Here is a 16629-nt window from a genome sequence, read left to right as displayed (position 1 = left end):
TAGTGTGTGACTGTTTTACATCCTCTTTTATTCACATCTTCGTCTAATCGAATACATTTACAAATGCATTTCACAACCATAAGCTCTAAAGCATGTTCACAACCAGTAACGAGAGGATGAATTGCAGTTGTATGTTGCGCTACCTCCCCTGGAAGTGAATGTAGGCTATAGTTGCCAAAACTCCGTGTAATAGCCACCGAAATTCTTCGGATCATTGATCGATAGTTGAACAAAGTTCAGCCAAAGTCACACTGATTTTCTGACCAATCTTAGCCTTAGAGGCGGGGGATAGAAACGTGAACGAAGATACATGTGCGCTTCGGTTGCTCAGAGACGAAGCCGAAGTCAGCAGAGTTGATCTGTTAGGGGGAAAAAGTTTGTTTGGTTTAAAAAAAGATGATTTCAATAAAATCGCCGTCTCTGACGCCGGTGTCCTGCCCGCAGGCTCTGCTCGGTGTGGGCTGTTTGGCTTTCGCCCTCCTCGCGTTCATGCTGGTTCGCCAGCTCGTCAAGCAGAGAAGACCTCCTGGTTTTCCTCCCGGTCCATCTCCCATCCCTGTGATAGGCAACATTTTTTCTTTAGCCACCGAGCCGCACGTCTTTCTCAAGAAGCAGAGTGAAGTTCATGGACAGGTAATGCCCTTACGCGCACTTTATGAATCTAACGCTTTTACTAGTTTGCAGCGTGTACACCCACACCCACACACCAAGAGAACAAAAGAGACTCGCCTTAATGGCCTGGGAACAGCTGGAAAGCGTACAAGTCAGGGCCTCCCCCAAAACACACACACACATATGTATGTATATAAATATATATAGCGCTATTTCTACCGACCTTATATGACTCTCTTGCAAAGGTGAATAAAACTCATAATGGCAACCTGGTAGTTTGTACGTCAGTTTATTTCAGAACACAAACCAAGTCACAAAGCTCAGATCATCTCAAACTGGTTTCTTGGCCATGACAGTGCGTTCAGTGTACTCGGATTGTCTTAACTATGGGGCGCCGTTTGTAAAGTGAAACATGCTGAAATTAACGGCAACATTTTTCCACATTTAGCTCAAAACCTTACAAAAACATATTTTTTCGAGTAATTTTTTACAACATTTAGTAAAATATTTGTAACTTTTCATCAAATGTTAAATATTAAATCTAAATGTTAAATATTAAATCTAAATATTATATTTAAATCTAAATGTTAAATGTTAAATCTAAATGTTAAAAGTTAAATCTAAATGTTAAATCTAAATATTATATTTAATCTAAATGTTAAATGTTAAATCTAAATGTTAAATGTTAAATCTAAATCTAAATCTAAATGTTAAATCTAAATCTAAATGTTAAATCTAAATGTTAAATGTTAAATCTAAATCTAAATGTTAAATCTAAATGTTAAATGTTAAACCTAAATATTTAGGCTAATATGCAAATTTATTGTACGGATCAACGGAAATACCAAAATAAAAGCTTCCCGAAAACCTCCGGTGCAAAATTGTGTCTGTTCTCCTCCTCACTTCTCCCTGCCATGTGCTGCTTCACTTCTTGCCTACGAGCATGTCCAGCGATTTTGCTGGACATGTGCTGCAGCCATTGTGAAGTGAAGACTGCAGCTGCTAAGAGTGCACTACTGCTGAACCTTTGGATGGCCGACAAAACGGATCTTCCGATGTTTTCAGCTAAATCGCCGGACGTGCTTTCTCATGGTCGGGTTATGGCTGAATTCCAGTGGAATGACGGTCCCGCCATAATAGACGTTTCAGCCATGTGTTCCAGCCCTAAACCTAACCTTATTCCTAACCTTTACTAGCAGTTAAATGACGTAAAATAGTGTTTTCCAAATCGATTTTTAGAAAATGAACGAACATGTGTAGATTGAGTCCAAACGGTTCTCATGTGCTCTCCTTTTTCCGATGCCGTAATTTAGGAACGTGTTGGGTACCCGAAAGCATAAAATGTTGACAATTTGTCACCTAGCGAAAATTATTACGCTTTGGGAGTGAGAACGTGTCTGACCACTACCGGCACACTTTTGCACCGGAGGAAAGCTTTTATTTTGGTATTTCCGCTGATCCGTGCAATAAATTTGCATGTTAGCATAAACATTTAGATTTAACATTTAGATTTAACATTTAGATTTAGATTTAAATATAATATTTAGATTTAACATTTAACATTTAGATTTAAATATAATATTTAGATTTAACATTTAACATTTAGATTTAAATATAATATTTAGATTTAACATTTAACATTCAGATTGAATATTTAACATTTAGATTTAACATTTAAAATTCTGTTTTAATATGAAAAGTTACAAATATTTTACTAAATGTTGTAAAAAATGACTTGTTTTGAGCTAAATGTGGAAAAATGTTGCCGTTAATTTCAGCATGTTTCACTTTACAAACGGCGCCCCATACTTAACAGCCACCAGATCTCAATCCAATAGAGCTCCTTTGGTGGAACAAGAGATTCACATTAGGAATGTGCAAACAAAAAATCAGAAGCAACTGTGTGATGCTATCATGTTATTGGCAAGGTTTACCAAAAAAGTGCCCACTGAGTGTGTGTATTATAAAACCGTTTGTCTCTCTATTGAATACCAGGGAACTCCTTCTCTAGTTCAGACAGCCACTTTGGAAAGAACAGACCAGCAAAGACTTGCAAATGCAAATACATTTGTCTAAAAAATAGTACATTCCTCTAACAGAGGCTTTAATGTGGATAGAAATGTGTGTGAAGATCTAAATGACTGCAGTGACTGCTAATAATGGAATTCACACCTTTCAGATTTTCAGCCTTGACCTGGGAGGCATCTTGACTGTGGTGTTAAATGGATACGACTGTGTCAGAGAGTGCCTTTACCATCAGGGTGAGGTGTTTGCTGATCGGCCATCACTACCTTTGTTCAAGAAAATGACCAAAATGGGCGGTAAGATGCTTTGATATAACAGTGAATGCCGTTTTTTGCAATCTAAAAATTTTTTATTTTGATTCAAAATGATTAAATTCTGTTTTTCTCTTCCAATGTCCAAAGGGCTTCTTAATTGCAAATATGGCAAAGGCTGGAACGAACACCGCAAACTGGCATGCAGCTCTTTTCGTTACTTCGGCAGCGGCCAGAAACTCTTTGAGAAGAAGATCTCGGAGGAGTGCATGTTTTTTGTCGATGCCATCGATGAACACAAGGGAAAGCCCTTCAACCCCAAACATCTTGTGACCAACGCAGTGTCCAACATCACCAATCTGATCATTTTTGGCCAGCGTTTTACCTACGATGATCGCAACTTCCAGCACATGATTGAGATATTCAGTGAGAATGTGGAACTAGCAGTGAGTGGCTGGGCCCTCCTCTATAATGCCTTCCCTTACATTGAGTACGTGCCCTTTGGGAAACACCAGAAGCTCTTCCGCAATGCTGCTGAGGTTTACAACTTTCTACAGGAGGTTATAAACGGTTTCTCACAGGGCAGAGTGCCCCATGCACCACGCCATTATGTTGATGCCTACTTGGATGAGTTGGAGCAGAATGCAGGCGTTCAGGGGTCTTCCTTTTCTTATGAGAATCTCATCTATTCAGTGGGTGAGCTCATTATTGCTGGTACAGAGACTACAACTAACACTCTGCGCTGGGCCATGCTCTACATGGCTCTGTATCCCAACATACAAGGTCAGTAGTAGTAGAAACCCCCAAAAATGTTTTTACTTCTAATTATTTAGTCTGAGTTTGCTCTAAATTTAATGGTTACATAATCTCACCTAATAATCTGTGTTTTTACCTACAAAGAGAGGGTGCACAAGGAGATCGACAGCGTGCTGTCCAATGGGAGGGCGCCCACTTTGGAGGACAAACAGAGGATGCCATACATAGAGGCTGTGCTGCATGAGATTCTACGCTTCTGCAATATTGTACCACTTGGGATTTTCCGTGCCACGTCCCAAGATGCAAAAGTCAATGGGTACACAATCCCCAAAGGGACCATGGTGATCACAAACCTCTACTCGGTGCACTTCGATGAGAAGTACTGGAACGATCCTGGTGTTTTCTCACCGGAGAGGTTTCTGGACAGCAGCGGCAATTTTGTGAGGCGCGAGGCTTTCCTTCCATTCTCCTTGGGTAAGGCTTCGTTTCTCAAAACCAGCATTAGCTATGATTGGTTAAACCAAGTTATTCCTCAAAGACTTTCCTGTTTATTTGCAGACTTGAGATAATTAGCCAGATGCAGTGTGTGTGTGTGTGTGTGTGTGTGTGTGAAAAACTAACAGTTTGTTTTTTTTCAGGGAGGCGTGGGTGCCTGGGTGAACAGCTGGCTAGAATGGAGATGTTCCTCTTTTTCACAACTTTGTTGCAGAGGTTTCATCTTCAGTTCCCTCCAGGAACTGTCCCAACTGTCACTCCCAAGCTGGGCATGACCTTACAGCCCAAAACTTACTACATCTGTGCGATCCGCAGGCAGCAGAAAGTTCCCTGCTCTGGATACACTCCTTTTTACAAGTAGTCAGGTGAACATTTTCAATGGCTTGTTTAGCCATTATGTGTTACACTACTTTGCACAACAATGCAATTGCATGATAACTTAATCACTCTGAAGTTTCAATGCATTGCATTTTTCCAAAGCATCATTTATGGCAAATACGGCTGTACATCTGATTATTTAATCCACTTTATCTAATTACTATTGCTTCTCTTTTTTTAAAATGAGCAATATGCATGTTTGCACAATGCTCTTTTTGGAAACAACTGGTGAGGCAGCAAGTGATGAAAGAACATCCTGGGAACATGAGTGTCATATTGATTCAGTTCTCTGAGCTCAGAGACTGAAATATCTGTGAACCCTGGGACAGTAGCAATGAGTAGCTTATATGCCAGTCAATGACTTACAGTATGTGCACCTGTGGCGGTTCAGGATAGCACTGGGTCAGACAGAAGACACCAGCAATTTATGTGGGTCACACAAAATGGGATGAACAGACTTTCCAAGAACGTTCGTAACACTGTGTGCTGAAGATAGACGTGGGCCAAGATTCACATCATGTGGACTGACACTGACCCCTTCTCCAGGCATAACGGTCTGTGGAAAATCTTTCTCTTAGAAAGCAAATGCAACCCTGTTTTTTTCTAGAAACTGACGTTGCAACGCTGGTTTCTGTTAAATGGTGCTTCTCAGTATGTACTGAATTTAAGTGGAATGTTAACATTTGTTTGTACTTTATTTGTTTTGTAATGCTGGTGTTTTTGAAGGAGCTTTATGCACATTAATAAAGTATTTTCTAAAAAATTAAAAGACCCAACATTATTCATTTCAAATCTATAAATCATGTTCATGAGAGTGAAAAAGTAACCTGAACATAAACATGGTGCTAAGTGTAAAAAATCTGCCTAATCACACACGCACAGCTACTTGCTGCAACTACCCCTTGTGACAAGGGAGCAGTTAAATTCAGTTCAATTTTATTTATGTAGCAAAAAATCACAACAGTCCCCTCGAGTCACTCTAAATTGTAGGAAAAGACCCTAAAAAAATAGAGAGAAAACCTGCAAAATCAGACGACCCCCACCATGAATATATAAGCAAGCACTTGGTGACAGTGGGAAGGAAAAACGCCCTTTTAACAGGAATAAACCTCCAAGAGCTGAAACCAGCTCCTTTAAAAATGTTTTTCTACCTATAATTCTACTCACAGGTAGAAAAACTAAACAGGCACAGTATGCCCCCTTTGTTAAAGGTGTAGACATTGAAACCATGGAGACAATCCACTCATGAGTCAAATGATTATAAATCAAACTACTAAGATCAAACCAATACATTGAGAGACGCTCACATTTTGTGTACTGATCTTGTGTGGAATTGAAGTGACCTGATCCTTCATAAATCAAGCATAGTTTGTACATGTACTGTTCCATAAGAGGAAGTGAATACACAGTTGGTATATCTAATGTCTTTAAGGTTATTCTCCTGTTTTTATGGGGTGGCATGGACAAAAAAAAAAGAAAATAAAATAAAAAAAAAGAAAAGAAAGGCGTATATATTTTGGGCTCACACAGACAAACACAGACACCAATAAAAATCAATGAGAACTGCTGATACTTGAGGGATGGTGTTTTATGACAGCTATAAATAACAACAAAAATCTGTTGCCTCCACAGTGTAGATAAGGGTGAATGGTTACATTAGACAAACGTACGTATATTGATGCTACATAAGGGTAACAACCATTCATTGATGTATTTATGGCACAATCAGAGGACACTGTGGTTTGAAGGACTGCACAGCGAGAAGCCAACAAACTTTTACAACTTAATGAGCTGGAATACGTCAGATCAGGGGCTACCGATGCTTTATAGTCCAGCACGGGTCCATGTGAAAAAAAGAAGAAAATAAAATTATGACACGTTTGTCATATTGTTTATGGCTCTGAGTCCACCCGCTATTCTTAACACTGTCACTGCCACTTTGATCCCAGTGGAGTATTTGACACGAGCTGCTTCTCTTTTCACAAACGGTACCGGAGCAATTTTTTTGTGTGTGTGTGCGTTTTGCCAATCAGCTCATCACGGCACACAAATGAATCCATGTAGGTAACGTTTGGCACTAGCTGGGTCAGGTGATAAAGACAGGGACAGAGAGAGACGATGAAGAATATAAGAGTGGTTATGATACAGAACAGACAGACGCTGAAGTTGGAAAAATGAAAAAAATCTAAATCAAAACACCAAGCCCCACAGTTCCACACCTGGAAATAGAAGTAGATAAAAACTTTGGAAACACAAAGGTAATTACAGGATCGCAATGTACAATATGTCAGCTGTGTGTAGAAAACAGATGCATTCATTTGATTATTTTAAAAATATATCTTTATATGCACATACTCTTTTGTACAGCGGCTAAACACTTGTTTGGTATTAAAATGTGCACATCTGTATCTATTTTGTGTCTTTAAATATTACTATCTCAGTTTGCACTGCTTACTTAACATTTTCTCCAAACAATATGATTCAATAAGGTGAGAAAGGAGCTAGGTGACAGTTCTAACTTCCCTTTGATATAATGTCTTATTCTAGTGGAATGCCAAGAGTTCTTTAACCTTCCTCATGGTAGGTTAGAATATATATTTATATGTATATATATAGAAACAAAACCAAAGTGACATGAAACTTTGGATCCCTTCTTTGCAAACTGGCCAAGTCATAAGTGTGAACAAAAGAGAAAAGTTTGTCTATCTAACGTCTGCATTTAGATACTGTACTGTTAAAATGAGAGTTTGAATTTTAAATCATTTTAAAATTCAATTAAAAAAACCCTAAAAAAACCCAAACACACTGTTATAGCATGTGTGCATGATGTGCTGCTGCTACAGAAGACACATTTGCAGTCTGCTGACAACCAAGAAAGGCCTTTCTCCAGTGAGATTGTAAAAAGGTTACGCAAACAGTGTATGGATGGCCAAGAGACGGCGCATACCGCATGTCCCTCTGTCACAGAGGATTTCTCGAGGATTGCTTGAATTTGTTTGTAGTCGAGTTGTTCATTGAGAGATTACAAACTACTTCAGTCGCCCAGATTTTTAATCTTCTTACGTTTGAAAGTGTATTTCATATTAATGACATAAACTCTTGCAAAATAATTATTCAACTTTGCGTGAATCCTGAGTAACCTTTAAAAAAATACTTAGAATCAAAAAAAAAGGAAAATGAAGAATCCATTCATTGAATCGGCACTCCTGATCTGAATGCGACATGTTAAACACCAACCAGACGACATTTCACTGATTAGAAATCAACTGTTGCTAACAGGACAAACAAACATACATACAAATTACATAATAAAATAATTAAAAATGCGATCTCTTTCTCCCTGCTCATTCTCTCCGTCACATTCCGGACAACAATGTTCACACATTCAAACGAAACAAAGGACAGAGAGAGAGAAAAAAAACAAAACAAAATCCAAGAAGACAGGTGGTACGCATGAGTAAAAGCATCAAAAATGATGCATATATAATGCTATTAATCAGTCAACATTTCAATACTGTCTCTGTGACTGAGTCTGATACAGTGTTTCGTGTCACCAGCAAGGAGAGAACTACACAAGCCTAGGCTCTGGGCCAATATGGACTTAGTAAAGGTTCAGACAGGCACATTTGCTATATATATGTATATATATATATATATTTACATATATATAATTCAAAAATATACCTGACATTGAAGCTGAAACAGTTTCAGTCTCTTGTCTTTCCTTTGGTAAAGGGTATCTACCACTTCATGATGTCATTTGCTTCAGTATGTTTCCTCTACCTTTCCTTTTGAAATACACAGAAACTGTTTTTGTACCTAAGGGAGGTGGTAAGTGTTAAGCGCTTTGCATTCAAGGCAGCATCACAGCCAAGTTACCATGGAGGACAAGTTCATCCTGGACATCAGTCCACGCTCTTCTTTTTCTGCACCTTCTGCCTCCTCAGTCCTGGTGCGTTTCTCTGGGTGCACTTGACTCTCCATGGGGTGAAAGTGCATAGGAGTTGGGCCCCCACCGTTGCAGTAAGGATCCGCTCACAGTAGTAAGGCCTTTTTGTTTCTCCAAAAACCACGTGACTGCTTAAGCATTTGAGTGTCAGCACAGTGAATCTTTCAATATGTTTGTGTGGGCGTGTGTAAGAGAGAGGGAACGTGTGTTTTATGTGCATTTGTCAAATGTTAAAGTCGGTGAAAGGCAGGTGGTTGAGGGCCTCGTGCCCTTGCACTGCCTCTCCTTTTCTTGTCCACGCGTCTGCTCCTCTTGCTGCTACTGACGCTCCTCCCCCTCTTCCTCCTCTTGGATGACCTGGATGTCATCTGACGGAGAGGTGGGCAAACTGTCTGGCTGCTGCTGTTTGGCAAGCTCTTTGCTCTTATCCTCCTCATCGATGACCTTCTTCCACACCTTGTGGTTCTCTGTCAGGTGCTGCATGATGCTGCAGAACAACCTGCGCCGTTTTTTCCTCCTTCCTACAACAATACCAAAAATAAAAAAATAAATGTGTTTAGGGAATTCCACACTGGTGTAACTGTAACGTAAACATAAATTATTCTTTATTTTCTCAACACGTCAACCGACTCCCCGTCTGACCAGGGTGGGAAATAGTCAGAGTTTGGTGCCCTGATCATAGACTGTAATTAAAGGATGGACGCACAGTGACATCACTCATTAGTTTGTAAAGTCCCATTTATAAGCCTTGATTATTTATTTTTAAAATTTCACCAGACATCACAGGTGGAGGTGGATCCAACTAAGAAACAAGAAACACTGGCCACTCTTATGATTTTTTAAAATCACAACAAACAAATTACATAAATAAAAACAATGTTTGATCAACTAATTCTAAAATTATGTACTAAATAAACATCAACATGCCGTATGACTTGAAACCTGGGACTGAGACTGTAAAAGTTTCACAAGTGCTATAAATGACATTTTACTTTCATACAGATGGTCTTTAAGAGAGTCGCCCCCTGCTGGCTATCAGGACGAATGAGATATTTTGCATTGCTTTAACTTTTCAGACCTGCAGGCTTTGTTGATATATATACAGTGTATGAAACTGACTGTGCAACCAGGAATAGAAATAAATGCAACAATCAATGTCAACTAGGAACATTTCTGAACAAATTTTGAGTGTGCAATTAGAGTTGTATAATTACTGATATAATAATTATATAATTACGATTTGAGTTAGTAGCAGCCAATACTGTTAACAGCTTAACAGCTTAGAACAGAAAGACAGACAAAGTGGAAGTGCTGGTATAGTTTGGTGTAGGTATAAACTCCAAGTACAGCAAAAGTTTTAGCACTGGTTAGCGTAAAGGGACGGTTTAGGTTGGTAAAGACGTTGAAAATAAAGAAAAAAATCATTGCCTTATCATACAAGGACTGTCAGCCTGACAAAACGCGTTGGCAGCAAGAGGAATCTTCTAGTGCAAAACACTGAGCAGACCGAGGAAGTTGGAAGCAGTTAAATTTGACCAAAACAAACAAAATCGCTCTCAACTGTAACAACTATCATGGAAGCATGTAATTTTCTGTCTGTATATATAACAAAGTGACAACGGAGACTGAATGAGTTGATTGTTCTTCAATGTGGAGGGGTTTTTTTTTTGGACACAGTTCTATGGGAATTTCAGGAAAACTATCAAACAAATCGGTACCAGGAGTTATAGCGTGCTATTCTCGACACAGTCACTTTGATATAACTTTTACTGGGGTTTTCTCAAAGCTGCACAAGGAGTACAAAATAGTACAAAAGTGCTAAATACTTTAGACTGTTACACTAAATTAACCAATTAGCTTAAAAACAGGGAGAGGTAAATATCAAAATGTCAGACGAGTCAATGTCATGCCGTTAACAGTCACATGACCACAAAACCCAAAATACTAAGAATGCCTGTCTCATAACGACACCTGAAGTGGCTTTATTTAAAATTTGTGGGTACCACATCTTACTTGGTGCCAGCTCTTCTTCTAGCTCATCTTCCTCATCTTCATCTTCGTCTGTTTCGATGTCCACCTGGCCCTCTTCGTCATCATCATCCGACCCCTCTTCAGTGATCCAGTGGCCAGGAAGTAAGCCAGCAGCATCGTAGGAGTTACAAAGCGGTCCTACAATGTGTGTGATGAAGGACTCCTGCAGCTTGGCCAACTGAGGGGAGGAGCGGTCCATGAAGGGGCTGATGGGTAATCCCAACCTGGATTCTTCATCTCCCTGCAGATTAAAACCGCAGATTACAGACATTTAGAGATGAGATTTGATATTTGATACAAACTATATCACAATCAGAGGAACAGAAAGCGTTGCGCAGCTCTGACTTTTTTCCTCGTATGACCATGCGCACACAAAAGCAGATTTGACACAAATTTGAAAAGTTTTTTGAGTGTTGATATTTCTTGATATTTCTTCTTTCCTGGTTTCAGGATCAGTTTTACAAGAGGGTGCACTCTCATTTTACAAAAAAGTTCAAATCTTCTAGAAGGAAATGCTTAACGTTTAATACAGAGATAAAAATCTATGATCTATGATAACTAAAAACTCTCTGCAGCATTAGCACGCAGTCTGTACCTGTTCGTAGAACTCATTGACGATTCCTTCTGTCCATTTGAGGTGCAAGTCACGGACTTTGGCTGGTCCATTGATATCTGCCAACTTTATGCACACTTGGCACACCAGCAGTCTATCGTTCTCGTTGGTCCAATCAATTCCTGGACTGTTCACATCGTTCACCTGTTTACAAAGATGGATGCCTTAGTACAACTTGTATCGTAGACTCATTATGCCATGTATTGCTCAACTGATTTTTTTTTAACTTAACAACCTCTCAATGCTTAAATCAATGTTTTGCAGAAAATTATACTTTTTGTAAGCTGTCTGTTCAAAATAATTCATCTCAGACCTTGGAATTGAATTCAGCCAGGAAATCAAAGTGCTTCTTGAGGTCTGTGGCCAGTATAGCCTCGATGACGAGGAAACGAAAACGCTTGAATTCCATGTGATCCAGGTTGACGAGGAAGTTGAACTCAGGTCGGGAAAGGTAGAGGCTCCAGGCAGATGCTGCATGGTGGTTCTCCAGCACTGAGCGGTCATTGTACAGCACAGCCTACAGCGCCCAGGAGGACAAAAGCACAAGGTGTCAAAGTGGCACACTAAAATGATTCCTAAAAAGTTCTAAAAGGTTAATAATAGGGTTGCTCGTGTTGTGCGTATGAGCTGCATAACTTGTATTGTGTATAAAATCGCAAAGGTATTGATTTTTAAATCCCGGGTGATTGTTCTTGAGTTATCGTGTTCACGGTTTAATAACAAAGTCCTTAGATCTCAAGGTCAAAGGTCATTGTTATTCAAACTAATCCAGACTCTTAGTAGATTCACCTATTGCATCAAACTGTCGACAAACTGTCAAGTCAGGTGATGGAGAAGTGATCATTTTGCCTTGTTCTGCAGCCACAGTACTTGTGCACTTGGCAGTCAATGAATCGACCATAAAGTCGTCCGTATAGCAAAGTATTGTAGAGGCAAATGTGAGGCCATCATTCTCAAGCAGCTAAAACCTGGCCTAAACCAGATCATGCAGCAGGACAATGTTACGAGCAAGAAAAAGAAAAGAATCAAGGCGTTTAATGGAGCAGTCAACGTCTAGAATCAACCTGACTGAAATGCAGTGGCAGGACCTTTGAGAGAGCTGTGCATAAATGAATGCAAACCTCAATGAACTGACACAATGCAGCAAAGAAGAGACAAAATTCAAGGATTCAGAGGTGGTTCTATCAGCTACTGAATCGTGGGGTCACCTTAGGTTTTCACATTCTGGTTCTGCATTTTAGCCTAGTGTCTGTTAAGTAAATAATGAGACAGTGTAATATGTCATTTTCATCTTAGATCAATCTTAGTATGTAAAACTTTTACTGTGACAAGCAAAGGCGCAGACACAGCTGAAAACATCTACTGGTTGAAAGGTATCAAATGATAACAAATGTTAAAACATTTGATACCACAAAATACTTAAGATCCTTTCAACAGACATAGTGGTCGTCAACATCGTTAGCAATCAATAGGTCCAAGGTTCTTTTCTCCTTTTCTTTTAACTCACTTTCCTAGCACGAAACCCAGACAGAGTGAGCGCTATCGCTGGACATGTCGTCAAAATACAATATTTAAACTGGGGCAAGTGGTTAACTGTTTCATCGCTCATTTACATAACTCACCACCAATGAGGGAGCATTAACTGGCCATGTGGTGACAAGCTAATCTTGCACATGATCTTCATTTGTAGAGATAACTAAGGAAGTCTCAGGAAATCAAATAACACCTCAGCGTAAAATAGCCTGTCAGACAAGCACAAGTGTGGCTCGTGTGTCACGCAGCGGTGATGTAAAGAAAAGTTAAAGATTAACTGAAAAACCGGACACTAACTACATAAAGACAAACCACAAAAAATACCACGTGAGGCAATCTGATACCGAGGTGCATGCAAGTTAAAATTTAACATTATGCTTACATTGCTGCATTAGCTGTAATGCTATCTCTAGTGTAGGAACCTAATGTATCTGATGTTACTATATTGCTAGTAATGTTAATATAATAAATCATACATCTTATGTCCAGTGGCAGTAAGCATTCCTTGGGGTGGAATCGGAGGAATGTAAAAATAAAGCCACACAATATCCGTCGGGTGACACTTCAGGGAAGCCCAATCAATGCTGCACAGACAGCCATGTGAGTTTCTGTATGTACACGAGGCTTGTCTCAGGCCAAGTGTTGATATTTGCTCTTGGGCTGTTGGTCTTCAGGGAAAACAGGTTCCAGCGCCTTTCAGGCAATGACCATCAACAGCCAGTGAGTAATTCACCCTGCAGACTTTGACATAAATGTATTTTGTACTTTGTTTTATGGAAGATACTGTTAATTTCCACAGGAAGCCTAGAGGACTATATAGACTGGCCACCAAGTCTGAGTGTGAGACACCATATCTAACACTGCTGTACTAGCAAACAAAGCGCAGGACAAATACTAAGTGATTTATCCGCCTAAATAGGGGTGTAAGCTGAGTAAGTATAACTAATAACAACATTTTGTATACTCTGTCTTCACCACTCCATTTTCAGCAATCCATGAAAATGGCACTTTGCCTTAACCCATATTTTGAATTCATATTGTTATCCTCTGTTTCTGTTATGTCTGCAACCCTCTGAAGTACAAGCAGAAACTGTACGCTACCTGAGGTGCATTAGTGGCTACTAGAAAGGCATTTGTGCGACCAGGGTGGTCATAGTCGTGCATTGCAGCTGCTACATAAAGGGCCATGAGCTCCAGGGCAGGGATGTTCCAGGACAGGCAGCCATAGCTGTCATCTGAAATTGAGGAGCTCTTGGACGAGGCGTAGGATATCCTGCCTGGAGAGATTCCACTGTCTGAATCTGGAACATAACAAACAAGACTGATGAGTCTCAGCAATAAAAAAAATCAGACAGATTACACTTTTAGCTCTTTTGTAATTAAGCAAAACTAAACTGGAGCTAATGTAAAGGTCTCCATACACCTACATGCACATGCACACACACACACACACAGCGTTCTATGCCAGCGTATTCGCTGTTTTAGATTTCATTTCCCAGATCACTTCCATTTTCTCACTCCCCCTCTCCTTATCAAATGACAGCTGCTCTGGCAGCAGTGGGTGCACGTCAGTGGATAAGCCTCAGATAATTTCTAATAGAGCTTAAATATCATCTGCAGAAACGAGCCTGGGAATCTCTGCCATTTGAGCCAAACCATCTGCTTTCTTTAAACCAACCCGTGAGGAAGAAACTCTTAAAAGCATCAAGCAGCAGTAACAGTGCGGGCACTTCCAAAGCATGCACACTTTAGCTAAGTTAACACAACAAGGCTAATTATGTTTAGTTGGCTGTATTTTTTTTTTACCAGAACAGAAAAAAATTACTTAGAAGACCAAAGTGTTTCTGCATGTTAATGACATTTTAAATTTTTTTACAGTGTGAGGGAATCACTGGGAGTCAATGTTGTGCGACCATGTGTTTGGACTGCAAACAGCATTGTCTAGAGCAGCTTTCGCACATGCACTACGGCCCTGAACTTTTCAAGACACGGAGTGAATGTAAATGAATGTAAATGTTCAATTCAGGCAGATCAATCGCTGACTTTACCCCGAGACCTATTAGTACAAAGGTCGGATAATATCCGACTGAGCGCAAATCCAGGCCCTGTGTCCTGTCACCTGCACACTCTACCCCGGTGCCTCCCTCTGTCTAAACCAAATGGCAGTATTTCCAGTGGAGGAAACTGGTATGCATGAGAAAAGTGATTTATAAGATTATAATGTAATAGTACAAACTGTTGTTTACCTGTGTCACTCCCAGTCACATGCTCACTGTGGATCTGCTGGAACCCAGGGATTGGTCGAGTGGTCAGGTACCAAACAGCGTGCAGCACATCAGTAGCATGTACCCGATTATGATCTGTGTGTTTTTAACCATAACAGTTTAACTTAAAAATTATTATGCTTGATTATTGCAAAAATAAACATAACCATGTATAAGATTTTTTTTTAAGTCTTAAACACTGCACAGCGCAACACTCACAAGGAATGTCTCTGTATCCATTTTCCAGAGCACAGAAGTATGTCATGAACTCCCTCACAGGGATCTTGAAGATCTCAAAGAGACACATATCCTGGAAAAGGGTGTATGTCACCTGGGGAAAGAAAAGGCAACTTTACTAAAACACCCATCCGAAAACAGGAAAGCCAGCGGCATCACATCAGTTTAGTGCTACAGTAAAACAAAGTAGATTCCACAAGTAATAAAGTCCACAGTTGGCTCAAACTGAATCATACTCATAATCATAATCAGTCATAACTTAGGGAGGAGGTACCGGAGCATCAAGGCTCCACTAGACTGCTGAAAATGTATGAAGCTGTGCCTCTGGGGCACCTCTGCTAATTTTGGTAATCAAAGTTTACGAAAAAAACTGGACATATTCACTTCAGACTAAAAGGTTTAAAGTCTATCCAACAGGGAAAACAATGGTCATTATATGCTACTAGCAGAACTGCTTATCAGATATGTACATATTGGGTTTGCAGTTGTTACTAACATAGCTTAGGATCCTTCCGGTCTTCCCTCCTGTTTTGTCCACCAGGTCAAAAATCTGGAAGTTCCAGGTGTTCATCCTCTCCATGAGGGTCTCGTGTTCCTCAAGCATAGGATCTAGCATAAACTCCTGTTCATCCTGATGACACAAGATCATTAGGCTCATTATAGACAAACAAACAACAAAACAATGCAGTATTTTCCTTCTGATTCTGCAGCTAGCCTGCTGACAGTTTGATCAGAGATTTGCAAATATTTTGTTTGCTGGTCACCGCTAATGTACCCTTCTGCTGATAGCAGGACCTCGCATGGCGTATTAAAACGGTGCTAAACACCTTGCTTCGTATCTCCGATAAACTCCCAGGAAGTTGTCATTGAAGGCTTTTTACAGCTTCTTTGGGCATTGCATGGTCTGACCTTGGGAGGAATTTGCTGAGATATCTGATCCATGAAAGCCTGAGCAATAAGACCAGTTTTTTGGTCTGACTGCTCCAGACCAACAAACTCCCCAAACGTCTCACACTTGTTGATGATCAGTTCTTCAAGTGCATTTGATTAGCAGTATCTGGCTGCTAATCACCCTCTTAACTTCTATGGGAACAGTGCACTTATTTTTTTTCACAGGTTGTTCTCCGGTTGATAATCACACTGTGAGTAAAAGCCCTCTGATTAAGCTCACCTCTGATTCCTGAGTCTGCTTGTCTGTGCTCGTGCTCTTCTCCTTCTCCTCCTCTGTCAGCCTCTGGTCCCCCCCATCGTCTGGGCACCCATCTTCAGATACATCCATCTCCGAACTCTCCTCCCTGATCAGAGGTTCTCCTATGAACTCTGGCCCTTCCCCTGCTATGTATAAAAACACAATGTAAAACCACCCAGTAATGCATCACATGCAGAGAAAAACATTAGCACCTTACGCAGCTTATAGAAGTTTTATATTTTCAACCCTAAGACTCGAAACTGTGCCATTGTTCCATAACATCTAACTATATGTAC

At 40.0% G+C, this 16629-nt stretch overlaps 2 protein-coding genes across 3 annotated transcripts in view; one reads left to right on the top strand and one right to left on the bottom strand.

The window, feature by feature from the left end:
* Positions 1–279: 279 nt before the first annotated feature.
* Positions 280–5283, top strand: LOC102308327 (vitamin D 25-hydroxylase). Its single transcript, XM_005936521.3, has 5 exons — positions 280–633; positions 2792–2933; positions 3039–3671; positions 3789–4118; positions 4283–5283. Exons 1-5 carry the CDS (start codon positions 397–399, stop codon positions 4498–4500), a joined length of 1560 nt encoding a protein of 519 aa, XP_005936583.1. The 5' UTR covers positions 280–396; the 3' UTR covers positions 4501–5283.
* Positions 5284–6084: 801 nt separating this feature from the next.
* Positions 6085–16629, bottom strand: part of pde3b (phosphodiesterase 3B) — a 47276-nt gene continuing 36731 nt past the window's right edge. Inside the window, exons 8-16 of one of the 2 annotated variants that reach the window (XM_005936520.3) lie at positions 16316–16476; positions 15641–15775; positions 15127–15238; positions 14890–15003; positions 13745–13944; positions 11424–11627; positions 11093–11254; positions 10480–10738; positions 6085–8987 (exon numbers count right to left, since the gene is read on the bottom strand). In XM_005936520.3, the coding sequence (XP_005936582.1) occupies positions 8785–8987; positions 10480–10738; positions 11093–11254; positions 11424–11627; positions 13745–13944; positions 14890–15003; positions 15127–15238; positions 15641–15775; positions 16316–16476 (1550 nt within the window). In that variant the 3' untranslated portion in view covers positions 6085–8784. Of the gene's footprint in view, positions 8988–10479; positions 10739–11092; positions 11255–11423; positions 11628–13744; positions 13945–14889; positions 15004–15126; positions 15239–15640; positions 15776–16315; positions 16480–16629 lie in introns of both variants that reach the window. The other variant, XM_005936519.3, reaches the window with a different exon arrangement.

This window comes from Haplochromis burtoni, unplaced genomic scaffold, assembly GCF_018398535.1.
Source record: "Haplochromis burtoni strain Fernald_Lab_line unplaced genomic scaffold, NCSU_Asbu1 Contig_50, whole genome shotgun sequence".
Taxonomy (NCBI): domain Eukaryota; kingdom Metazoa; phylum Chordata; class Actinopteri; order Cichliformes; family Cichlidae; genus Haplochromis; species Haplochromis burtoni.
Note: the sequence above shows the minus strand (reverse complement) of the source record. Positions and strands in the feature narration are given on the sequence as shown.

Bases quoted from the DNA above. Each gene is read 5' to 3' on its own strand.
- LOC102308327 (XM_005936521.3), top strand. From the start codon at position 397: ATGATTTCAATAAAATCGCCGTCTCTGACGCCGGTGTCCTGCCCGCAG. The intron at 634-2,791 runs GTAATGCCCTTA...CACACCTTTCAG, and splicing joins AGAGTGAAGTTCATGGACAG to ATTTTCAGCCTTGACCTGGG. The intron at 4,119-4,282 runs GTAAGGCTTCGT...GTTTTTTTTCAG, and splicing joins TTTCCTTCCATTCTCCTTGG to GGAGGCGTGGGTGCCTGGGT.